Below are 26084 nucleotides of genomic sequence, written 5' to 3' on the forward strand. Positions count from 1 at the left end.
TTCATTACCGGCTTTAACTCTGATCTCCAGCTGCAAATGAAAATACCTACCCCCAGTAAAGACTAACACTCAAGTCTGAGCAGTATTTTTTATTAAAGCAGAAAGTACCTCACCCAATGCAACATGAAGTTCACCTTGTATTCAAGACCTTTACACTGTAAAGCCTAAACAAACTGTTAGAACTGTACTCCATCCTGCATTTAAAAATCTGTTTAATAGAAAGAACCAAACTCAGTTATGCTGAAAAAGCCTTTTTCTTTTTGCGAGGTGGTTTCTTTATCTTATTGGGATTTGGGACAAGTTTCTTGATTTTCAAAGGCTGCAAAATTACATGTGAGAGATCGGGCCGGTTGCTTTCTGTATGCTTCCGCTTCTGACTCGTGAGCTTATCCCCGAGCACCTCTGCAAGCTCTTCGGGTTCCAGACTTCCTGAAGAATCTGTCTCTGCATAAGCCACGGATTCTTCAGTTCTGTACTGAAACCATGGCACTTCCAAGGCCGGGATCTTTGGGATTATTGCTGCTATAGCTTGGGTGAAGGTGTCAGAGTGCTTTTTGAAGCCGAGCGCCAGGATGGACGTCAGGCCGAGGAGGGGCGCGAGGGTCTCGCTGAGGCGCGGCACCTGCCCTGCCGGCGTGGCGCGGCTCGCGCTCAGCTCCACCAGGTGCGACGTGATCATTGCGGGTTTGGCAGACTTGCACACCAGCAAGAGGAGGAGTTCATTTTTTTCCAATGCTTTTGTAACTTCGTTAACTCCAATAGCAAGCTGTCTTCTGATACTTATGTCAGTCCATCCTGGTTTTTGTTGGTGGCTTTCTGCTTCCTCTTTAGGGAAATCATTGGTGCCGGCATCACACTTCCTTTCTGTTTGTTTTTTTGTGAGGGAACGTTTTTTCTTTCTTGCGCTCTCAATCTTTTTAAGTCCAATATGTTTAATCCTTTCTTCTAAGGTCTCCAGTATAAAATGCATATCTTCTCCATCTATGGTTTTCCATTGGAAAACAAAGGGGTTATCTAGACACGTTTTTACAGTGGTTTTCTTTGCTTTCCGAAGTGTTGCCGTGCCTTGCTGAATTACAGACATCCTGAGGTGGTTCTGTGTTTTGTCACCCTAGGAAGAAAGAGCAAAACGTTACTTCAAATACTGTACTGTCTGCTGTGGACATTGTTACCAGAAGCTTCTTCTGGGAATGCAGAAGAGAAACATTGCATGTCAGTGATACTGGCATCTATCAACCTCACACATCTTCCACAGGGCAGGTGGGGAGCTGGGTTTTTTTAAATAAATAAAAAAAGCTGGACAGGATGGTATGGCAACAGCAGTGACAACAGACCCTTTTAAAGCTGAACAAAAGCAGCTGGACATATTACAGATGTAAAAAAAAAAAAAACCAACAAACACAAGCCCAACCAAGCAACAACCTATCCCCAGAATCACAGGTTGAAGGACCACTCTATTTTCACTCTTGCACAGCTGCATTGCCCCTCTGTGACATGGGAGGGGAAAAAAAAGGCAAAAAATCACAACATGAAACAAGTTCCTGAATTTATTCAGAAATTCTATAAATCTGTTTTTTCAATCTTCAGTCCATGCCTTTGTGTTTCCCTGTATTTGGAAGGTACGATAAAAACTTTTGGACTCTTTAACAGTTTATGCTTTCAGGGAAGGAAGGCAATCCCCTACATGTCTCCAGAAGTTCAGAAGGGGTCTTTTGTGTCACCTGGACAATGCCTTCAGGGCTAAGAAAAACTGAACAGGAGCAGAGAAAGTGTAATTGTTCTTGCTCTGATTGATCTAGTCCAGAGTAGCAGTGAAGACATGAGGTCAAGCCTGAGGGCAGTCCCTGGTAAATTGCAAAACCCCCAGTTCCAAAATACAAAAAAAAAACCACCGGGGCACTCTTGAGTACTCTCAGAATAATCTATCAAATGCCCTGGGTCACCTTAGTGGTGGTCCATCTATTCCAGTTATCTGCCTCCAACAGTGGAAACTGGAGAAACCAGCTGAGGAGGACAGGGTTGGCATTCCCCTCAGCTCCCAAACATCCAGAATGATTGCATCTGGGATGTAAGGATAAAGATGTGCTGACTTCACCTATTAGTCCTTCATGGAGCTATCATTCGTGCAGTTATCCCTTTTGCTTACCATCACAGTAGCAACAACCAAAAAGTGATCACAACTAAAAAATGGAAATGACCATAAGAATTCTTACGTGTGACTCAGTTGAAATGAAAGCTTCCATAAGAATCCTTACGTGTGACTCAGTTGAAATGAAAGCTTGTGATTAAAAAAAATGAGCTCTGGGTTATCGCTTTTAAAAGCTTTCAATTAGGGATGCTCTGATAACCTTTGGCAAGCAAAATCAGCAACAGACACGTACAAGAAAAAAAAAAAAAGGAACGTGTCCACAGTTCAGAGATTACATTTTTCTTTTCAAAATGGGCATTCCTGAAGAAAACAAGCGTGCAGGAGTAAGGAAACAGAGCAACGAGCGAACAAACCAACACAGCTCCTCCACCTCGCACCGCGGTCGCGACCCCCTCGCTTCCGGCGGAAGGGAGATCGCAGAGACGCCGCCCGCTCCGCCAGGAGCCTCCGCAGCGCTTCCGCCGCAGGGCGCTCCGGGGGCTCCGCCAGCTCCCGGCAACAGCGAAACGCGGGCTAAGCACGGCCCCGCACAGCGCCGGCTCCCTGTGGGGCGGGGGCTCCGCCGACACCGCAGCACCCTCTCCACGGGCCGCCGCCCCTCAGCCGCCAAGCACTGCGGGCCGGCCCGGGCCCGGGGAGCGGAGCGGCCTCCGGCTGCCCGACCGCGGGGCCCCCCAGACCGCAGCTGCCCCGCGCCCACCGGCGCAAAGCCGGCCTTACCTCGGCCTTCCCGCGCTCCAGGAACACGCCGCGGGACGCGGCCCGATCCCGCTCCGCCCCCGGTCTGGCCCGGCCCCGCTCCGCCCTCCGTCCCGCTCCGCCCCCGGCCGCGGCGGGGGAGTCTCTCCGCGGCGGGGCGGTGTCCGGAGCGGGCGAGCGTGGGCCGCGCTCGGTCGGCTCCCGCTGCGGCGGCGCTCGGGGGCGGTGCCCGCGCTGCGCTCAGGGCCGCATGGCCCAGCGGCTGTAGCGTTAGTGCACAGCAGCCATAAAGCACTGGTGCCCAGGGCCTGCCCTTGGCGGCTCTCACCTTAGGCTCACTGCTGGCGCTCCCAGGGCTCGAGCGCTCCCGAAAACCGGCGCACAGGCGAAGGCAGACCTGCTTAGTCCCATGTCAGCTAACGCAGTCAGGGCCGGGTCACCAGGTGCTTCATGGGGGCTTCACAGCCACAGGGGAGTCCCTCGCTGCGGTGCAGTGTGCGCCGTGCCGTGCACGGACATGGTGTGCTGTGACCAAGGTGACAGGTGAGGACTGGTTCCATTCTGTGTTTCCTGCAATCTGCCCTCAGCTTTTAACAGATCATCACAAGTGCGTCCATTTTCCACATTCATCGCAGTGCGCAGCATGGTTAAGCACAGCTTCTTGGCCCTGAAAGAGCAGAGCTTCTTTGCTAGGCCACCGGTACTACAGAAATGTTTCAAGTTTTTATTTTAATCTCTTATTTACTTACATTTACTTGGATTGTTTCCTTGTTAATTCCTGATTTAATTTAACCTGGACTTGTTTCCCCTCAAATTACTTTTTTGGCATGGTTTTATGGAAGTTAGTGGGTTAAAAAATGCAGAAGTACCTACCATAGACCAAACTATGCTTAGGAAATTATGTACATGTGAAAAACGCCAATCACTTGTTTTTGTTTTTTTTTTAATTTTAAAAGTTTAATAGTAATAAAATGGTTATAAAAATAGTAATACAATTAGAGTAATAATAATTTGGACCGTTTGAATTATGACAATATGAGACAATAGAACCAAAGAGTTACGGACGTCCGGGTACCTTTTTCTGGGCAGCACGAGCCTGAAAAAGGGCACCTGTTAACAAAGAATTAACCCTTAAAAGCAATAGCCTGTTGCATATTCATACAGTTCATACATGATGCATAAATTCCATTCAAATACAGGATTCTGTCTGGACATCGTCAACTTCTTCCTCTGAATCCTGACAGCGCCTTCGAGGTGGGAAGAAGTTCGTTTCTTCTGATAAGAGGGCAATAAATTCTTTTTCTATGAAAGATTTATGTGAAAAATGCATGTATTTTATGATTGGCTTTTCGCAAATATTAAAATGAATATTATATGTGTTGTGTTAGAAAGTAATGCTGTATTAGTTTTCTTAAGTACTGTGTTAAATATAGTTTTAGGTTATAAAAATTGTTAAAATAGAAAGGATGCTATGTAGGATACTTTTTTAAAAAGAAAGGACTCGCAGCGAGATAGCAGCCACAGGACACCTAAATCTTTCAGAGAAGAATTTTTTGCCCTCTTATCAGAAGAAACGAACTTCTTCCTGCCTCGAAGGCGCTGTCAGGATTCAGAGGAAGAAGTTGACGATGACCAGACAGAATCCTGTATTTGAATGGAATTTATGCATCATGTATGAAGTGTATGAATATGCAACAGGCTGTTGCTTTTAAGGGTTAATTCTTTGTTAACAGGTGCCCTTTTTCGGGCTCGTGCTGCCCAGAAAAAGGTACCCGGACGTCCGTAACTCTTTGTCTTTATTGTCTCATATTGTCCTAATTCAACTTGTCCAAATTATTACTCTAATTGTATTACTATTTTTATAACCATTTTATTACTATTAAATTTTTAAAATTTTGAAAACAAGTGATTGGCGTTTTTAACAATTTAGGTGTCCTGTGGCTGCTATGTCACTGCAAGTCTTTTCTTTAAAAAAAGTATCCTACATAGCATCGTTTCTATTTTAACAATTTTTATAACCTAAAACTATATTTAACACACTACTTAAGGGAATTAATGCAGCATTACTTTCCAACACAGCACATATAATATTCACTTTAACATTTGTGAAAAGCCAATCATAGAAACTCATTTTTCACATACATAAGTGTATAGGGGCATGAATATAAACAATTCATTGATACAAGAGAGACGGATTTTTTTTTCCTCAGTGGTTACACTTGTAGGGTAGTTTATCAATTGATTTAATATTTTTATTCTATACTTAGTAGACCAAATTGAAAATCAGCATTCACAGTGTATTTTGTGTGTGTAGCCACTTGTGTGAGGCATCCTTGAGATGACCCTCGTGTTTTTCAGAGCTGCACCTGAAGGGTGCGAGGTCCCAGGTTGGCTGGACATGGACATGGGCAGGGACTGCGGCAGAAGGAACATTTCCAGCAACTGGACTGGTTGCACTTCAAATCACTCAAGAAATTCCTTTGTCAAACAAACGGCTTGGGAATCTCTCTGCTCTCAGCCTGGCAGCCTAATCCTCAGTGGTGTGGCTGGAGCTCAGGCTTTCAGCGGAAGCCACGGGGGCTTAGCGCTCCCTGCCCGCCGCCCCTTCCCGGTCCCGCTGGTTGTCGCGGCGGCAGCCGAGGGGCGCGGCGGCAGCGAGTCCCCCCCGTGTGCTGCCGGGCTGAGCTCACGGCACCGTCCCAGCGCCGCCGCCGCCGACTGGCAGAAGCGCCGCGTCCCCGCCACAAGGAGAAGGAGCGAGGCCGTTCCCTGCGCTTCCCCGCAGCACCATGACTCTTCAGGTACGCAGTTCTGCATCTGGGGAGACAGAGGCGAGGAGAGGGATGCGCTGCGCGTCTGTGTGATGCCGTGATGGAGACTGTGGTATTTCTTCCGCGTAGATTTTTGCTGCAGAATCAAGGTTACCTTGTGGCAAGGGAAATCTGCCTGAACCCTTGGAGGTTAAATAGTCCATTACTTTTCACAAGTGGAGGATGAGAAGCAAGCTGGTTAATTTGAACTGTTTCATGGGTCATGTAATATTTTGGATTTTCTTTTTTTTCCATGGGTCATGTAATTTTACCTTTTCAGAGTATGCATGAATTATGTTTCTTCAGGTGTGCATCTGAGTTTGCTAGGACTGAGTTAGACATGGAAAGGCAGGTACATACTTAGGTTTTTAGGATCTAGCTGGTTGCTTGGAGCTGTTAAAGGAGGAGGGAAACTTCTAAGACTGAGACAGTGCTATATGTGCATTTGGGAAGCGTAAATAATTTTTAAATAAGTTGTGTGGATTTTTTAGGGTGCATGCATCTTTGGACTGCTACATTTTGATAGGTTTGTGTTTTGGTAGGAGAGCTTCTACTTACCTTCTAGCTAGACAGAGAGCTTCTTTTTATGTACTCTCTGATTGCAGCTTTAAATAGCTGTTGAGGAAATTATCTTCATTGCTGGCTTTTAGCCTCCTATCTTTGTGGGAAACTATGAATACTTCCCTTGTCTTGGCCATGTCCTGATAGATTAAGCTGATTTTCTTCTTTAGGCTTCCCTATTATCCCTTTCACTTTCAAGATTTGCAAGCTCTTCTATCCCTGTCTCATTATGTCTGCCTCAGCTTAGTTAGTGTGCATTTTGCACAGAGTGAGCAGCACAATGCTCTGACCTAGATGCAGGGAGTGCATTGCCAGCAGCTTAGCAATTTTCTTCTGAGCTGCAATTATGCTGAATAGCACAGAGGTTTCATTGTGCTGTGTTACAGCTAAGAAGAAATCTCTTTCTTAGGTGGGTCAAAACTGCCAAATCCCAAACATAACACTACCTTTGCATAATTAATAATTGCTGAAAAATCAGCTTGTTTTATTCTGCCTTGAACTCAGTCTAGCAAGTGAATTTGTTAGCCTGATGATTTAAGCAATGAGCCATAAATTATGATAAAAAGGAGCTGAAGGCAGTATGATATGCTGTTCCATAGCTGCATACAGTTACACTTAAGCATAAAAATCAGGAGTTGAAATTTTAAGATGCCATATGCATTCTGCATTAGACATTATAGACCTTGTCTGTCCACATTGGTTTGGTTGACAGTTACCAATCATATCCATAAATTTACTGATTCTAGCTCTATGGGAATGAAGACAAATGAATAAAATAATGTTCTCTTTAGTGAGGCTGTAAAATATTTTTAAGTTTTGCAAAGTGGTAAAATATTCTACTATAAATGAAGAATTCATTCAAGCTTTTTTCTTCACAAAAAGACAGTGTCTGATAATGGTCTGATAATTTGTGCTTTTATCTTTAAGGCACATGTATATGTTTATGTCTGTATATATTTTTATGCTTTTTATTTGAGGAGTTAAAGGGAATTTTATCGGCACATGATTAAGAGAAAATTATATTTTTACAGGCTGCTCATAAGCATGTTGTGTAAGCAGGCAAATCCTAAGCAACAGTCTGTGCAGAATGATTGGCTAGAGGAGGATAAAGAACAAAAGATTTAGTATTTAATTTCATTTCTGCACCTTTCTTGCTCTGTAAGATATGCCTTTGCAAATCTTGTGATTTGCCTATCTTGTGATACTCGCCTCTAGATGCAAATAGAATAAAATTATAGGAAAATAAGGTGGTTAACTTAATGGTTTCCTTAACTTTTTATCTTTTGTCTTGTACAATTGAACAGGGCTTCTGGTTCATTCTTACTGTGACGTTGTCATGGTTTAACACTACCCAGCAAATAAGTACCATGCAGTCACTTGCTCACCTGCTTCACCTACAGTGGGATGGGGAGGAGAATTGGCAGTGAGGAGAAGGGGGAGGAAGCAAAAACTAATGGGCTGAAATAAGAATAGTTTAATGATTTTTAAAATGAGTAAAATATAATACTGTGATAATAGTATTGAGAGAGAAAAAGAGAGAGAGAGAGTGCATGTGCAGTTAAACCCTGGAGAAGCACGTGATGCACAATACAATTGCTCACTACCCACTGACCAAGGCTGAGCCCATCCCTGAGCAGCAATCAGTGGCCAACTCTTGGCCAACTCCTCCCAGTTTCTGCCCTGGGCATGGATGTTCTGTAGTGTGGAATATCCCTTTGGCCAGTTTGTTCAGCTGTCCCAGAGGTGTTCCCCCCTTTCCCCAGATTCTTGTGCAGCTCCTTGTGTTCAGGGCATGAGATACTGAAAAGTCTTTGGCTCAGGGCAAGCACTACTCAGCAACAACCAAAACACCAGTGTTACCAACATTATTCTCATCCTGCATCCAAAACACTGCACTGCACAGGTACTAGAGAGAAAATTAACTATACCCCAGACAAAACCAGGACAGAAGTTTAGATCAGAAAACAATTCCAGACTTGTGAAAGATTTCCACAGATCTGAATGGTCCTTGTACATCAGTGCTGGCACAAGCTCACATGCAGTTGTAACTTATTTAAACTTTAAACAACGTGGCAACCTAGTTATGGTTTATTATTGATACAAATTTTAAATTTTACAATTAACAGAGTCCTACTATTGTTTGCACCTCTATGCAAATTTGGATAATATGAAGAGATGTCTGTGATGGAGGAGTCAGTCATAGTTATAGTCAAGAATGTCACATTTCTGATATTTGGATTAATAATGAAATATTTATTTTAATAAAATTGTAACTATAAAAAACCCTTGAGTAGTAGGTCATCACATTTATTTTCGTAAGTGAATGTCCATCCCTTTTATACATCTGTACCAATAGTGTGACTTTAAATGCTTTGCTTTGAGGAGCATCAAATATGTACAGTTCCAGTTTCTTTGAACCACTATTTTTAATTCCTTGGTGGTAGTTTGCATTGCTAATTTTGTTTCCCCTCGTTAAATGCTTCTCCATTATAAATACTGTACATCTACTACAAACACTGTTGTTAGTGCACAGGAGTTTTTGTGTCATTAGAGCTGCCTTGCTACCCCAGTCCAAAACGCCCTCATGCTGATGCTGCAGTGCCTGGAGCACTGCACAGCAGCGTGGCACGGCTGCAGTGACCCAGGGGCAGGCTGGGATGTCAATTCAGAGCATGTGAGCTCCTCTGCCTTCCCCATGTCCCTGCCTCTACCCCGAGGGGAGCACAAAGTGGAACAGGCCTGTGTTCATGGAAGGATAAGGCACCTGACTGTCAAATAAAGCCCCATGAGAGTCTCACAGGGACTGTGAGTTCAGACTCCTGTTTGTGGCAGTGTGTCTGTCCCCTCCCTGCTCCCAGGCTGAAGCACTCATGCTGTGCCTAAGACACAGGGCAAGGTGCTTCTGCCCCAAACCCCAAATTCTCTGCCTGTGCTGGTGTGACTTCCTGGCCCCAAACACATGGGTTCACCATTCTGGGTTTGCTGCTGAAAGGAAGAATTGTGTTATTTAATTACTTACTATGGTCTCAGCAATTTTTGGTGAAAAATTAAAACTGAGCTTAACATCTGAACTTGTTGAGGTATGTCAGGTGATCGTAGCAAATCCAGGTACCATTGCTGTGCAGAAGGAGACCAAGAGACAATACAGCATAAGAAGAAAAATTAAAATTTCAAGACTTTCATGAAAGCAAATATTAATATTACTGAAAAAAAAACCTGAGAAGGGGTACTGTGAAGCCATTTCACCACTCTTGATTCAGCTTTTATATGTAGTCTAGAGGACACAATTTTGGTTTATCTAAATTACAAATAACATATATACATAACATATGAACATATTCTGAGCCTTTTGGTTTTTTTATTCTAGAAAAATCCTGTATTTGTTTTGCAGCATTCTCAAATGTTTGGTTGGTAAAAAAAATTAATCTACAGTGTTCTTAAAAGAAATCAGACACAAAAGGTTGGACTTAAATCTTCATGTTCTTCTGTGGTTCTATGGTATAGTTGCATTTTAGTAACATTGAGAATTATATTTACTAAAACAGGAGCAAACTACATAAGTAATTACATGTTTCAGTATATAAAGTTCTAGATTTAAAAATATAAGTTGGAATTAATTTAATCTAGAATTTAGTGCAGAAACTGCCAGATCATATACTTTATTGAATGACCAAGTGTCAGATCTTTAAAAAGACAAATGACAATTGGAATCTGCCTAATTCTCAGAAGAATTGTTATATTCAAAATAGAACAGCAGCATTTCTCAAACTTAAAACAGTAATTTTCAATTTTAGCGCACCAATTCTTCTCTGTACTCTTCCCTCCACTACTGGGCATTTGGTTCTGGGAGGCCTTGGTGGGAATCTCCCAGACACTTCTGCTTGTCATTTATGCAAACATTAAGGTTCTCACTGAGTTGAAAGATTATTTGTTAAAAAGCATCTGCATTGCTGCAGGAGTTTGGTCTTTTCATTTCACTTCGAGGGTGCTATGAACTCACAGACCTAGAGATGTGTATTGTCAGCATGAATCCTTTCCATCTAATGTCCTGTGAATTTACAGCTGCAGTTTAAAGAATAGTCAAGATTTAATTGCTGTTTTGCAGGGAGCTAGAATGCCTTTTAAATCACACATCATGATTTTTTTTTAAACATTCCTTTTAAATGCACCTCTCTGCCTGCTGTTCCTTGTTGCAACACTGCTGTTCCAGATGTACATCCTCCTGTGGCGAGCACTTCTGTTCTTAGAAGGCTTGTGCTTTCCCTTTGTGGGTTTCATACAGCAATTCAAAATTTGCAAAAAATCAGAAATTCCTCAAAAGTTTGTGTCTGGCAAATCTCATTAGCCAAACTAAATTTCCAGACCAAAATAAAAAGTGAATTCCATCTCAGGAGGCAGAGGTGACTCACTTGGTGGTAGAGTGGCCAAGTTTCTGTGCAGGAAGCTGCAGTGCACCCAGCTACCTGTCCTTATTACCCTGTTTTGCCTGCTGCTCCTGCCTCCTGCAGCCACCAGCTGGCATGTCCTTAGGTCAGTGAATATGTAGTTTCATGATTCCAGGGAGGGGCCTTTCTGTGAGGAAAGATGCTTGAACATCACTCTCTAATTAAATTACTACTCATTTTTCCTTCTTAAATTTAAAAAAAAGAAATAACCTTTCTCTTGTAGTTTCTCTCTGTTTAAATACAGAATGCAGTGGTGAACCTAGCTCTCATTCATATTTGCTTATTTCCATCACCTGACTGACCCAGAACAGTCACTTGCCAAGGAGAAAGGCATCAATTAAGGAGATAAACATGCATTAGGTTTTCTTTTAAAAAAAAATCAAATCTTTTCTGTAACTAAAGGGAAAGGTGGTATAAAGAAGCACAGTGCAGACTTCTGAGGTAATGCCAGGGTCTCAGTGATGTAAACAGAGCCACAGTAGACATGCTGAAATCATTGCTGACTTTTACACAAACTTTTAAGCTGAAGTAGTATCTTGATGCTGGCTAAATGCCAGTACCCACCAAAGCCACTCAGTCACTCTCCTGCAGCTGGACAGAGGAGAGAAAATGTTTTAACAAACGGTTCATGAGTTAAGAACCAGGAGAGAGATTGCTCATCAAATACCATTGAGGGCAAAACAGGCTCAACTTAGAGACATAAACTGAATTTATTTCTAACAAAATCAGAGCAGGATAATGAGAAGTGAAATAAGCCCTTATAAACACCTTCCTCCCTTCTCAGCTCTACCCCCTACCCCAGCAGTGCAAGGGGACAGGGAATGGGGGTTGTGGTCAGTTCATGATCCATGGCTTCTCCTGCGGCTCACGGAGAGGAGTCATTCCCCTGCTGCACCGTGGGGTGGCACAGGAGACAGTTCTCTGTGAACCTCTCCAATGTGAGCTCATCTCACGAGCACTCCCTGTGACTGCTGCAGTGTGAGTCCATCCCATGGGGAGCAGCCCTCCCCAGGCTGCTGCAGTGTGAGTCCATCCCAAGGGGAACAGCCCTCCCCAGGCTGCTGCAGTGTGAGTCCATCCCATGGGGAACAGCCCTCCCCAGGCTGCTGCAGTGTGAGTCCATCCCATGGGGAGCAGCCCTCCCCAGGCTGCTGCAGTGTGGGTCACTCCTCCACGGGGTGCAGTCCTTCAAGGACAGGCTGCTCCAGCCTGGGAGCAGGGCCCCTCTCCAGGAGTCTCCCACAGGATCACAGCCTCCTCCCAGGCATCCACGTGCTCGGGCCTGGGGCTCCCGCAGGGGCTGTGGTGGATCCCTGCATCCCCGTGGCCTCCATGGGCTGCAGGGGCACAGCTGCTGCCCCCTGCCTGCCCCACGGCCTGAGGGGAATCTCGGCCCCGGCGCCTGGAGCAGCTCCTGCCCCTCCTGCGCTGCCCTCGGTGTCTGAGGGCTGCTCCTCTCACGGTCCCGCTCTGCTCTTCTCTGGCTGTAGTTACAAATGTGCAACCACTCCTTGTTTATTTTCCTCCTTAAATCTGTTAGCACAGAGGTGTTACCACCATTTCTCATCGGCCTGGCCTTGCCCAGCAGCACATCCATCTTTGGAGCCATCAGGAATTGGCTCCGCTGGACATGTTGGAAGCTTCTGGCAGCTTCTCATGGAAGCCACCCTTGTAGCCCCCCCCAGCCCCAACTACCAAAACCCAGGCCATACAAAACCAATACCCTGGTTTTGTACATTTTAAGTATTTGTGCAGGATATACTGTGCTTCTGTAAATGCTTCTATAAAAGCAGATCCAACTCAAAAGCTAAAATAATTGTTGAAACCAGCATATAGCATATTAAAGTGCTTGTATCAGTCTTCAATCGAGTAGTGTGGTATCCTGATGGGTCTGTAGTCACTATACAAAATCTGTCTCTCTCTGAAATGTTCTGGGCATGAAACAGAACTCCAAACCTTAGCCTGAGACCTGCTTTATAGCGAGAATGGCTACAGCCTCAGGTTGATGTGTGTGATTCACAGTGATGAAAGGAGTAAATTTACACTTTACTCTGGTGCTCTCCTGTATTTCAGAGATGGCTGTGGAAGGTGGTCCTGCAGTAGCTCATCTCCATGAGGTACCTCTGTGCCAGCTGTTGATCACCTACTTCCCAGTCAGCAGAGCAGAGGAAATGGAGGGTGAATTGGGCAGTACCACTCAGAGGGGATTTGAGCTCCACCAATTGAGCCAACACAGTGTAGGCAGGGTCAAAACAATTCAGAGATTACTATGGGATGTAAAGTTCAGTGAATGGCTTCATACCTGCAGTGTGACTGTAAAAGACATATACACCACATAAATTGTGGAGGCTGCCCCTATCAACCATACAACCCTATATCCCTTTCTAACAATGTACACATTTATGAAGCTTCTTTCATGGGAAGAAGCCTTGTCTGATTTCTAAACTCAAGTGAATCATTGAGAATATCTAATGATACTACTGTGTGTCATATAACTCATGTTTTAAGAACACCCCTTGAGAGGAGAACCCTTTCTGTTCTTTCATCAGGCTGACTTTGATGGTGCTGCAGAAGATGTAAAAAAATTAAAAACAAGACCAACTGATGAAGAACTGAAGGAACTATATGGATTCTACAAACAGGCTACTGTTGGAGATATTAATATTGGTATTACTATATATACTTCATATTTACTCACATATCTTGATAAAATCAATCTAATGTGATGTAAATCTGCATGATAACCAAAGCTATGCATTTATTTTGACAGAATGTCCAGGAATGCTAGATTTGAAAGGCAAAGCCAAATGGGAGGCATGGAACCTGAAAAAAGGTGTTACACCAATTAAATTTACATCCTGTAGTCAAGTTTATAGGATGACAAATGAGAAAGATAATGACTCCTACTTTCCTTTGCAGGTTTATCAAAGGAGGATGCCATGAATGCCTATATCTCTAAAGCAAGAGCAATGGTAGAAAAATATGGGATCTAGAATATTCAAAATAATTCCCACTAATACTTAACTCTTCAGTAGCTAATGAACTAACTCTGTTGAGAAAAATGCAATACTAACTCCTCAGTGAGGTCTGACACTAATATCTTCTAAGCATAAGCTGTTTGACTGTAAAGGGTATTTACATATATAATCTATTTCTAGCTTGTATATTAATCTAAATAAATTTGAACTGAATAAATGAAGCTTTCTGTGAGAATTATGGATTTTTGTGGGTATTAAATTATATTTAGCATTTTGACAGGAGCAGACAAAAAGAAGCTCTAACAGTAAAATAACATAGACATAATTTTTTTGCAAACAGGGTTATGGAATAAAGTGAAGAGTTTGTACACATGTAAGAGAAGAAGGAAAAGATGAAACCTTTTTTAAGACCCAAAGCCAATGTTTGTTTTCAAAACATCAGGAAAACACCCCCTTATAAAGGATTACAGAGGAAGAGAACAACTTTGAGGCATAACTGCAATGTAGAGAAAGAAGTGATTTATTACAAATTGCTGTGGACTAACCTTACACATTCTGCTATTAAAATTGAGAGAAATACTCATAGACCATTTTCTATGCTTCTTGTCATGTGTTTTATCAAGAAGCTTTCATTAGAGGGTCTCAGCAGATAAAGGTGATCTCCAGGAAGCTCATAAAAGGAAGTATCTCCACTCGTTAGCTCTTGCCAACCTAAAAAAGATATTTAAAAAAGATATTTAAAGAAATGTCAACTATTGTGATCATTTTGTATAACTATTTCAAAGCTATAATTTAATAATTATTTTAAATCCCATATCAACTTTTTGGTTCATATATCGAAACTGCTCTGTTGATTTGTTTCCTTTAAGAAGGAGGTAGACTCTAGAAAACTCTAATTAATGGGTGTAATACAACAAGAAAATGTGTAAGTATAAGAGGAAAACCATTTAAGAAAAGTACCTTTTGCATCATATATTTTATCATCAGACCCACAAAAGTAGGTAATATCACAGGAGAAGGGGCTATTCATTTCTGTCTTCTCAAATCTGTGAACATAAAAGTAGTCATAAAACATTCCATAAGATACGTATATTTGGAATTTGCTTCCACATACAAAAAAGGTTTTTTGTTCTTCTCCAAAACGTAACAAATTTCAGGAGTTAGATTATACAGAACATCAGGAGAAGAAAATACTCTGGAAGTTTCTTAGCTCCTTACCCTACTTCAGTTAGATATAAAATTGTAAAGAAAGAATGACCCAATAGTTAGGCAAAAAAAAGAGCTTCAATCTGCAATAAAAATTCTCACCTACAATAAATAATGTTACCTACTTATATACAAGTTCTAACATTTCAGCATCTTTCAGCATCAGATTCCTAAGACTAAAATGGGTCCCACATCCAAGAGTGTCCTTGTTTTTGCCAAGGTAAGAAGCTTAACCACTTGGCTACGTGAGCTGTCATGTAACGTCCAGTGGGGACAGCAGTTGGGACACACGAAGCCGGTTGCTGTCTGGGTGCCCAGAACACAGGAATTCTTTGTTCTGGTTAGGCTAGAGGACCTTGGATCTGGAGGCTGAATGCAGTGTTCCTGAAGCATGATGAGCTGAGGTTGTTAACCTCAGAGAACAATAAAAGACACGAGAATATTCCCTTTTAGTAGCTGCTAACTTTAGATGGTAGGTAGAACTGTAATTCTTCCATGACAGGTTCACTAAGGTAGTAACAGCTGTGGTTGCTGCAGTAAGCAGTGTTTCATCTAGGGATTAAATACCAGAAAACAAATAGAAAAGCACTCAAAGGAAAAAAAAACTATGTTTACTGCTTCTTATTCTTTTTATAACAGAAATGAGAACAAGTTACTAAGAAAGAAAAAAAGGAAACTTAAGATGATCAGACAGCAATAAAAATGTAAAATACAAATACAGAAGTAATACAAAGTTGTAAAACTTACGAACACGTCTGAAAAAGTTTGGCGTCTTCTTTGAAAGTAAGTGCCGTATCTCTCCAAAGGTCTTTATCAAGTGGAAGCTCAAAATTTCCTCCTAGAATCTCCATAATTGCAAGAAGGTCATTGTGTCCATCAGGTAGGACTATGCTTTGGACAGCAAGATATGCTGCAGACTGTCAGTACCAAACAAAGCAGATCAGATGTTGTATATAATATACTTGGAATAACTTTTTCATTAAAATTATTTTAGTAAAAAGTACAATAATTTTCCATCTCCAGAATATGATGGCTGATTTGTTTAACATTCACAGAGAACACTTCATGAAAAGGTTAGTAGACTGTGCTTACTGAAATTATAAACTATGAGTGAGCCAAGCCACTTCTGAAACTTATACAAATAAGTTTCAAATAAGAGAAATAACTGTTAATATTATTTTGTTCAAGCTTGACTCTTACTATTGAAATACAACTAGTAAAATAATCTAAGAGAAAGAAAAACCTAGCACTGGACATAAACCTGGCTAATGTAGGACTGAAGAGACCAACTGATTATGGAAATTTGTGGGAATAACAATTGCTTCCATGAATCACTAGCTCATGCTCAGGACTGAGTATGAAGAAAATGAAGCCTTAAAAAGTGAAGAACACAAATAGCAAATGCTAACTGAGGACAGGGAAAATGGACTGGAAAAATGCCACTTCACTACTGTTTTTCTGAGAAAGACTAGCAGAACCAGCAGAACCTCAGAAAAAAACTACAAACAGAAAAAATCCTACAAAGAATGAGGAGAGAGAAAAAAATTGGACAAATGTATTCAGGGCTGATGCAGCAGGTTTATGAAAGACTTGGTCAAGACAGTCACTTCACAGATTACACATTACACTTCACACATTACACTTAGAATTTTGGTTTGATTATTTTTGAGTGTTAAGCCAGTGGCCATACTAAATAACAGAATATTCAAAAAAGTTTTGTTTAAGGATTAGTTAGTTTAAGCATTAATTAGTTGCAGCATTAGTTTAAGGAGATTGTTCTCCCAAGGCTAAGGATAGCAGCAGTGAATATTATGCATTCTGCATCAACCTCAGAACACTTTTCACTTCATAGATTCTGAAGAAATGCTGATTTTTTTTAAATTAAAACTACTCTGCATACCATACTGTAAAATATTATTCTTACTCTTAGTAGCTAATTTATGGTTCTGTTTCATAATGTTAATGATTCTGTAGCTTACATTTGGGGAATGTGCTGCTGACATGAAAAGATGGACTGGCTCCAGTCCGTACTTTTTTTTCAGATGAAGTGCAACGGCAAAACTCATGTAAGTTCCAAAACTGCAGCAAAACAAGAAATTAAAGCATACTAAGTAAAAATGTACATAAAACCTGGAAAATATAAACATAATTTTAATTTCAGTGCTAACTGGCTATCTTGAACAACTGCTGAAATGGTATATGACAAGCAGATTATAATGATATTACTTTATTGACATGAAGTATATTCCTACACAGTCTAATTTCGCAAATAAGGCCTTTTCATATTCTCTTTCTTTTAATAGTCTCCTTAATTTTCAATAAGAACAGTTATTTTGAATACTTGGGACCCAACAATCTTTAAAATCTGTGTTTCATGAATGGTTCACCCTCTGCATTCATATAGATCAAGCACTAGCACAAATATTAACAATAAATGCAATTATAATTGATTCAAAAGACATGCTCAGATGTTGCACCTGAAGGTATAAATAAATAACCAGAGTCTTTGAGAGCAACTGCATGTTTTAGGATGACTTCACAGAACATCCTTGCAGAAGCATATTTTTCCTAAAGGTTTTGCAAATAAAAACAAGTAACTCTCTACTCCTAGAGCTCAGCAATAGAAGCTCTTTCACCAGGGTATCTAAAAATGTATATATTTTTACCTGTGACCAAAAAATGCAAATGGTTTTTCTTTCAATTCTTTTAACAAAACACTTGTAATTTCATTAACTACACTTGTCATGTCTTTTGCAAAAGGCTCTTCAAGACGAGTTTCTCTTCCAGGAAGCCTTATACAGAACACTGCAGAAGAGGTGAAGGAAGGGAGGGAAAAGAATTATAGCTATTTCAAATACATACAGTAAAATAATTTTAATTAAGTTTTTTATTATTCTGCAGAATATACATACTATTTTAATTACTCCTTCTTAGAGTTGATCCTGTGCACTTGCTTGCTATTGCTGCTACTGTGATTAAATCCTGCAAGAGATTAGGTTTCACCCTTCCTTTAGTCTCAAATGTTGCCCCTCCTGCTGATCTGATTGCTAAATGCCTTGGGTCAGAATCCACCAGATCCTGATTTCAGCTGAGATTTGAAAGCAAATTTATTGTTATAAGTTTTACTAACAACCACAAATTCATTAATTTCAATAATAGTAAGTTTGAGGGTTGTGTAAATATATCCTTTCAAGGGCAGCATTAGTAAGTGAAACTATATTAGAGTTGTACAATCCGTTTTCTTCTTTGTCAGCTCTCAGCACTGCACATTGGAAAATGTGGAATCATAGTGCAAATTGGTGGATGCTTGTATTTATAGTTACATTTATAGTTATTTATATTTATAGAGAAGGAAATTTACATGCTTTTACTATTTTCCTTTCAAAATTGAGGATTTTCCTCTCACTGTTTTGTGAAAGTAAGGAATGAATAGATCAGAAAAAAAATGTTGATTTTTTTTTCATATCTCCTTGACATCATGCATACTGCTAGTTATGTAGAAGTAATGGGTCAGACACAAAGAGACAGACTGTTCTAGAAGAGAGAGACTAAACCACAACCTAATACCATAGATACCAGTACAGAAAAGTTTGCATCTTCTATACTTTCTGCAGAAACCATCCCTGAAAGAACATGCTGTGCCCTGACTTTATTCGTCTGCGTCTGCAGTTAGTCCTAGGCCATTTCCTTAGTAACTTTCTTGGAAGTAGTTCCAGCGGAAAAAAACTTTTTCTTTCTTCTTTTTTTGTTTTTTCCCCTAATTTCAAGGAAGATTCAACATGCAAGAGCTTACCAGAAAATATACTTGCATTTAGAGGACTGGTAAAACTGCAATGGCAATGCTCATGAATATGAAATTGTTTTTTTCTTTGTGGAAGGTTTGGAAAATGGCCTTGGTTCCTCTTCAAATAGGTCAAGCAATGGATTTTTTTAGTGCTGATATATCTTGTGAGCAATAAGAATTACTTCATAGTGTAACTAAACATCATTTCACAGTTACAAAATTCACAGATTAAATTTCAGTTTTGATACAAGAAGTACAAACACTGGGTAAGAGATACTCTGTAGCCTCTCAAAATTAAAAATAGTTCTCATATCTTCACTCTTAACCTTGCTGAAGACTGGCTTATCAACAATATTCAGTGTAGTTCTGTTTCTGAATCATACCAGTAGTTTCTGAAGCAGTCAAGCATATTATACTCTTGTGAATTGTAGCTCTGAGGATATAATTTTTCACCCAATCAAATATAATTTGATTCAAGGTGGTACAGAAAATGTAGCCTAGTGGAAATGCTAGTTCCTAATAAATGCTAGTTCCTTCCTTTCTGGAGAAGACACATTGGGTAAAGATTGTGGTGCTTTCAAGACTATTATATTCCATTTAAAAATTTTGGCTAATGTGTATTTCAGAATTGCTTAACTTCTACTGCAGCTACAAAATTACTAACCTTCAACTGAGTCATCGAAGAGTCTCCCCCACTGAGCAAGTTGTGAAGTTCCACTTCCAGCCCATGGAAAGCAAATCAGTCTACAAAGAGCATCTGGCTTTTTTTGTACACAAGCAACCAGCTTTTCCATCTCTTAAAAAAAACCAAAACAAAAACAACAAAAAAACCCACCATCATTCTAGAACAAGACTCCTCAGATATAGGAAAATTAGAGTGAATTAAATCTAAATTGAAACAACAGGGTGCAATAGTCTGTCATCAAAACTGCTTGTGTTACAACAACTATCTGCTAGATATGAGATAATCTTCCTGCAACACTCTAAAACAGTTCTGCTTTTATAAATGATGGTAGAATAGTATTGGACAATACCCTTAGTTAATATTTGCTCAGTCACTGACCACAACAAACATTACAAGCAGCAAAATAAATTGTTAAGAGATTTAAGGAAGACCATTTAAAAACATAGGCTTTTAGGATATACACAAAAATAAAAGGTCCAGCTGAAGAACCTAGAAAACATAAGGACCACCTATTCAATGTATCACAGTGGTAAAATAGATGTCAAAGCCACAGTAGGATGTCATTTCTTTATATATATAAAACATCTATTAATTACTCTTTCATGCATTTTTCCAGTCTCCCCTTGAACAGCTGGCATCCATGACATCCTCTTGCAATGAGTTGCACAGCTCCACTATCTGATGCATGAAGAATGAATCCCTTTTTTGGTTTTAGTGGCTCAGAGAGTAACCTAAGTCAGAGCTGTAACTGAGATGCAGACTCATCACCAGCAGTGTCTGATCATGCTGCTGATGAGACAATCTGTCCCTTCCCCTTGGAGCATGATGCTCTACCCCAATCTTTTACTCAGCACTAGCACTCCTTAGCTATGTAGTAAGAGCACATCGTTTATCAAGCTGTAAACTAATCCTGTAGTTTAGTTTTCACCTACATCAGTCTCACCATCCTCCTGTTGAAAACAAAAGGAGCCTTTTATGACCTTTTTGGAAGCTTTCACACACTTCATCCAGCTGGACAGGTGCATGCTGGTATTCCATATACAGCCCCAAAGTTTGGATGCAAATGACACATCTGCGCTAACCTAATGGAGTAATTTGCCTTTAAGGATTATTTTACAACTGTCTCTGAAACAACCTGCAGAGTCTGTCTTAGTGGTTTGAAAGATACCTACAGCCAATCTAATTTTCATTCACAAAAAAAGGCCACAAACAAGAAAGAACTATTACATGAATACATAATCTTCTTTGGAGTACAGCTGAATCTCAATTTATTTTAAATCGAAGCATATTTGATTAGGGAAATGTCTTTTTCCCCATTTTTTACAAGATAAGACAGCAATTTTAAAAAATGGATTATTATTTCCAAACTGTCTTTATATTTTCACCTACTTCCACCTATTGGCCTTATACCTGAGATCTAACTTTGACCCTGTTATAACAAAGAGAGGATACATAAGAATTCTTCTGCAAAATCAGGATTTTCCCAGATTGTAAGCTTTTCAAGAGAAATAAGCTTTTATTTTATGCCCTATAAATTTTGTTTGATGCGTGATCTGATGAATTAATGTCAGAAAAATCTACTTTAGAGTGTTCACAAACAAAAGAATGTTTATTTCTTGAACTACAGCAAAGAAATGGCTCAGTCAGTGAAAAAAAAGAAAATCCACTGGATTTTAAGAAAGTATAGCCTGGCTTTTTTCTCTTCACATTTAGAATAAGCTGAAAATAAAATTCTAGTTTGATAGATAGCTGTATAAAAGAGTAAAAGAGCCATCATTTAAATCACAGAACAACTTAGGCTGAAGGGGACTTCTAGAGATCACATAGTTCAAATCTTCTCTCGCTAGGTGTTGGGTATCTCCAAGGATGGAGACTCTACAATCTCCCTTGGTAACCATGTTCAATCACAGCTCATAGTGAGGATACTTTTCTATCCATGTGCTTGTTGTCCCTTGTATCCAGAAGTCTTCTCTCTTTTTGCTGAGTACAGCCAAGAAGAGCCTGGCCCTGCCCATCCTTCTATTAGGCAGGTGAAGACATCTTCATTTGGCACTCCCTTCTTGAGACAAAACCAATTATCTCAGAGTCTCCTGTACACCACCCACTCCAGTCACAATCACAAGGGACTGTGCCACGCTCACTTCAGTATTTCAATATCCTTCTAATACAACAGAATTAAAAATGGACCTAGAGGTGGTCCATTACCAAAGAAATTCTGGATTATTTTTCAAACATGTTTTTTAGACAGGCTTTCAGGGCATGACGAACTTTTTACATGAGCTTTATTTATTGTCATGGCATCACCTTATAGTAGGTGGACAAGTATTAATTGAAAAGCACAGCTGAAAACAAGTGCCAACAAAACTGCTTCCACACTGACCAGCTGCTAGGACAAGTGGACCAACAGCCCCACCTTGCAGGGAACAGAAAGCCAAAGGTAAAGAAACACCAAGTGCTTGCAGCACAGGGCTGCAAGATATTTCCCCAAGGAAAATATATCCTATAGCACAGAGTTTAAAAATCCATAGAAGAAGTCTTTGTGAACTGCAGGAGTGTGGTACTTGCCAGTAGGGCAGTCCAGGACCTAAGAGGCATCTCAGGTATCCAGGAACTTGCAAACCCTACACAGCAGACCTGTGTCATTTGCACTCACATGAGTTAACCCCTTGTTTGCAGATTCTGGAAGCCAGGGAAAAAGCAACCCTTCCCCAGGTGGCAAGTAGATCCAAGACTACTCATAAAATTTAGATTTAAGGTAGTCCATTCACCTCCCAGCAATAAGCACAGAAGTGGAATAGTGAGCCTGGGAGTCAAATGATCAACTTCATGGTAGGTATGGAGTCTGTTATCAAGGCTGCTGGATTGCTTACAGCTAGGCTTGTATCTGAGACACCTGGCTGGGCACTGACCACTTGGTATCTGCAATCCTGTAATAACAGAGCTGTCAGGCTGTAGGACAGTTAGGCAATGTAATCCTCTACTGATTTTATCTTCACAAGAGAAACCCAGTTTGTATAAATGATAGACACCAATGTCTCAGTGTTCTAAACATTGTAACAGGTGAATTTTTTTATTTCTGCATCTGTATCAGTACCTTACATATTACTGTATCACCACACATTTGGCTAACATTCATTATTCAAATAATCCTTTTAAAAAGTTTAAAAATATGTTTTTCAGGGTAGGCATTTAAACTTTCTGGAAAATTACAGGTTTATGAAAAGAGGTGTCCAGTTAGAGAGAAAACACATCTGTTACATGCACTGTAATATTTATTACATATTTCTGAGGTTTGCAGATTTATATCCCTAAAAGTTTTCTTACTCAGCAAAAGCAGCCTTGTGATCTTCCATTTAAGAGACAGCAAAATGCATAAACCACAGGGAAAAAAAAGTGGGAGCTCAGTAGCTCCTGAGTTCAAAAAAATACTGATGTTTGCTTCTTGAAAAATAAAGACTTCAGGAAATTCTTTGTCTTTATATCTAGATGCTATAAATTAATGGCAAAAAAAGTATGGAGCATACCCATCTTATTAATCATATTTTTCCCAATAACATGTCTCTCAAGGTTACATTTTTAGCACACTATATTTGGAATTGGTTAATTCCATTGTTACCATCTACAAGCTGCTGATGAAAAAAAAATTGTGTCATTACCAACTGAAATCATGTCCTCCAGAAAGCTGTTTACTCATCCCTTTACTTCTTGAAAAAAAATCTAGGACATTATTACAGAGAAACTTATTTTTGGAACACTTGCATCTGATAAGCTCAAAGCATCCCTAATGCAAAATTATTAAAATAAATATTAAAGTCACACAACATGCATTCCCAAAATGGACTTTACTACTTGGACCTTCCAGGACATTGAAACTGCCAAATACACAGACCATGTGGATGTTTCAAAAACAAACACAAGGAGCAGTATAATCTCCCCTTCTTTTCTACTGCTACTGTCATCCTAGTTCTGCTATGGTAAAACCACCTAACCTTTGCTCAGATGTTTGAGGAAATCATTCAATTGAGAGGAAGAGCTCTAAAGCAGTCCATAGAGTTGAACTGTGAAAGGTAAGAGAGATAAAACTGGAGAGAAAGGCAGGCACACAGGGATAGTATAGGGCAATACAGTATGGGTAAATGAAGGTGGTGTAGAATGTAATCTTATCCCCCTAAAGAGTTGCAGCTGAGCCAATTATTAAGGATTAGGAGCAGGCCTGATTTTAACAGGCCACAGCTGTAGCCAATAAGAAGAGTGTTATAAAAGAGTGGATTGGTGGATTAAGGGGAACTGGAGTCAGTTGGCTGCTGTGAGGAGTGCCTACAAGAACCGTTAAGGAGGTACAAAACCCTAGCAATATGGAACCTTGGCATTATAACAACAACAGGATGGCACTAGGCAAGTAGTTCAACAATCAAGAGGAAAGGCATTAATGCGGAAAGATAATTACCATTTCAAGGGAAAAAATGAACTGGGAGATTGCAACCTGCTGTTTAGTATCTGTATTGATAATCTGGATGAGGGGATTGAGTACAGCCCCTCGGTAAATTCTCAGACAACATCAAGTAGGGTGGGAGGTTGATGTGTGTCAGGAAGGCTCTGCAGAGGCATCTGGACTGGGTGGATCAATGGTCCAAGACCAATGGCATGAGATTCACGAAGACCAAGTGCTGAGTCTTGCTCTTGGGTCAAAACAACCCCATGCAGCACTACAGGCTTCAGGAAGAGGTCAGTATATAAAGTGGAGGGAACAAGGTGGAATGGGGGGACATTTTAAGTGATGGGTGTTTGTCTTCCCAAGCAGTTGTTGCACATGACAGAGCTCTACTTTCCTTGGGGTGGCTGAACACCTGACCGTGGGAAATAACAAATTCATTCCTTGTTTTGATTTGCTTTTCTGTGCAGCTTTTGCTTTCCCAACCCACAAGATTTCTAACTTTTACTCATCTGATCTTCTCCCTGATCCCACTGGTAGGCGAGTGAGTGAGCAGTTGTTGCATGGGGCTTGGTTGCTGGCTGGAGTTAAACCACAACAGTGGGTAATGGGAAGCCATTTTGGCAAAGACAGAGAGTACCAAAAACAAACAGAAGGTGCCACTGCTGCAGATGCAAAGAGGAAAGAAGTCACAGAATCACTAGGTAGGAAGAGACCGTTGAGATCATCTAGCCCAACCCAGCCCTAACATCTTAACTAAACCATAGCTCCAAGTGCCACGTCCAGTCTTTTTTTAAGCACATCCAGAGATGATTACTCCACCTCTCCAGGAAAACCATTCCAATACTTTATCACCCTTTCTGTATAAAACTTTTCCTAATATCCAACCTGTATTTCCCTTGGCACAGCTTAGGATGGCATCCTGTAGCTCTGTCAGCTGTTGTCTGGAGGGAGAGACTGACCCCCACCTGACCACAACCACCTTTCAGGAAGTTGTTGAGAGTGACAAGGTCACCTCTGAGTCTCCTCTTCTCCAGATTAAACAACCCCAGCCCTCTCAGTTGTTCTTCGTAGGGCTTGTGTACTATACTGGGCCTCACACGCCCTCCCCAGTACAAGTAGTGCTTCACCACAGGGTGAAATGTTTGCTCCAGTATGTGGAGTGTTCCACATGCCTCACAATCACTCTGGCTACTGCTTACTCCTACTCCTGTGGAACTGCAAGTCACATCCCACAAGCATTTGTCCCACACAACATTTTAACAGATAGCACAGAAACCCATCAGCCCAGACCTGCTCGACAGAAACACCCTTGCAGGTTCCTGTGCCACTGCCCACCCACCCACTGTTGGGCCACTTACCCTCGGTGAGGAGTCCCCTGGGCCAGCCAGGGCTTGCATCTGGTCTCAGTTCTGCTAAGGACACCACAGGAGTTAAGGGCACAGCCCATGAGGGACAGCAGCTGTGAAGAACCCCTGCCTCCAGTGGAGCCCCAGGTGTGCTTTCTCCCCATGTCACAGATACTGAGTTCTAAGGATCACTGAAGTCCAACTCCTGATCCTATGCAGGACATCCCAAGAATTACTCCATGTGCCTGAGAGCATCTTCCAAATGCTTCTTGAATTCTGGCAGGCTTGGTGCTGTGACCAGGTTTCTGGGGAACCTGCTCCAGTGCCCAATCACTCTCTGGGTAAAAACCTTTGCCTAACATCCAGCCTAAACCTCTCCTGACACAACCTCAGGCCCTTCCCTTGTTTCCTGTCACTGTGCACCACAGAGATCAGTGTCTGCCCCTCTGCTTCCCCTCATGATGGAGCTGTAACTGCAGTGAGGTCTCCCCCAGGCTGAACAGATCAAGGGATCTCAGCCGCTCCTCATGTGGCTTCGCTTCTAGACCCTTGACTATTTTCATAGCTCTCCTTTGGAAGCTCTCTAATGTCTTTTTCGTATTGTAGCACCCAGAACTGCCCCCAGCACTGGAGGTGAGGCCGCCCCAGTGCAGAGCAGAGCGGGACAATCCCCTCCCTTGCCGGCTGGCGATGCTGGGTCTGATGCCCCCCAGGACATGGCGGGCCCTCCTGCCAGCCAGGGCACTGCTGATTTATATTCAATTTTCCATCAACCACGAACCCCAGGTCGATGGAAATGAGGTCTCTAGCCTCTCGTTCCCCAGTCTGTACGTACGTCCAGAGTTACCCTCTCCCAGGCGCAGACCGGCACTTGCCCTTACAAACTTCACACAGTGGCGACCGCCCAGGTCCGTCTGCCGAACCCGTCTGCCCCCGAGAGCGTCAGCACCTCTGCCTCACTTCACGCTGCCCTTTTAACTCCGCCG

At 41.4% G+C, this 26084-nt stretch overlaps 4 protein-coding genes across 7 annotated transcripts; 2 read left to right on the top strand and 2 right to left on the bottom strand.

Annotated features, from left to right (window-relative positions):
* Positions 1-74: 74 nt before the first annotated feature.
* On the bottom strand, positions 75-3309 carry RPP38 (ribonuclease P/MRP subunit p38). 3 transcript variants are annotated; one of them, XM_071428928.1, is made up of 2 exons: positions 3177-3309; positions 75-1111 (listed from the first exon to the last, which is right to left on the bottom strand). In XM_071428928.1, exon 2 carries the CDS (start codon positions 1082-1084, stop codon positions 236-238), a length of 849 nt encoding a protein of 282 aa, XP_071285029.1. In that variant the 5' UTR covers positions 1085-1111; positions 3177-3309; the 3' UTR covers positions 75-235. The 3 variants fall into 3 exon arrangements, with proteins under 3 accessions (XP_071285029.1, XP_071285028.1, XP_071285027.1); XM_071428927.1 differs by lacking the exon at positions 3177-3309 and adding an exon at positions 2870-3037; XM_071428926.1 differs by lacking the exon at positions 3177-3309 and adding an exon at positions 2214-2673.
* LOC139591336 (uncharacterized) lies at positions 2440-3138 on the top strand. Its single transcript, XM_071429899.1, has one exon. It carries the CDS (start codon positions 2440-2442, stop codon positions 3136-3138), a length of 699 nt encoding a protein of 232 aa, XP_071286000.1.
* ACBD7 (acyl-CoA binding domain containing 7) lies at positions 3258-13863 on the top strand. Of its 2 annotated transcripts, XM_071428931.1 has the most exons (4): positions 5359-5649; positions 13214-13331; positions 13435-13497; positions 13584-13863. In XM_071428931.1, the coding sequence occupies exons 1-4, from the start codon at positions 5638-5640 to the stop codon at positions 13655-13657; spliced, it is 267 nt and encodes an 88-aa protein (XP_071285032.1). In that variant the 5' UTR covers positions 5359-5637; the 3' UTR covers positions 13658-13863. The 2 variants fall into 2 exon arrangements, with proteins under 2 accessions (XP_071285031.1, XP_071285032.1); XM_071428930.1 differs by lacking the exons at positions 13435-13497; positions 13584-13863 and adding an exon at positions 3258-3391 and having other exon boundaries at positions 5207-5649; positions 13214-13294.
* A 276-nt stretch (positions 13864-14139) lies between these two features.
* Positions 14140-26069, bottom strand: OLAH (oleoyl-ACP hydrolase). Its single transcript, XM_071428929.1, has 7 exons — positions 25934-26069; positions 19297-19428; positions 17515-17653; positions 16828-16927; positions 15596-15765; positions 14603-14688; positions 14140-14353 (listed from the first exon to the last, which is right to left on the bottom strand). Exons 2-7 carry the CDS (start codon positions 19424-19426, stop codon positions 14223-14225), a joined length of 756 nt encoding a protein of 251 aa, XP_071285030.1. The 5' UTR covers positions 19427-19428; positions 25934-26069; the 3' UTR covers positions 14140-14222.
* Positions 26070-26084: the final 15 nt, after the last annotated feature.

This window comes from Agelaius tricolor, unplaced genomic scaffold, assembly GCF_023055355.1.
Source record: "Agelaius tricolor isolate 1412-34295 unplaced genomic scaffold, bAgeTri1.0.p SCAF_6, whole genome shotgun sequence".
NCBI classification, from domain to species: domain Eukaryota; kingdom Metazoa; phylum Chordata; class Aves; order Passeriformes; family Icteridae; genus Agelaius; species Agelaius tricolor.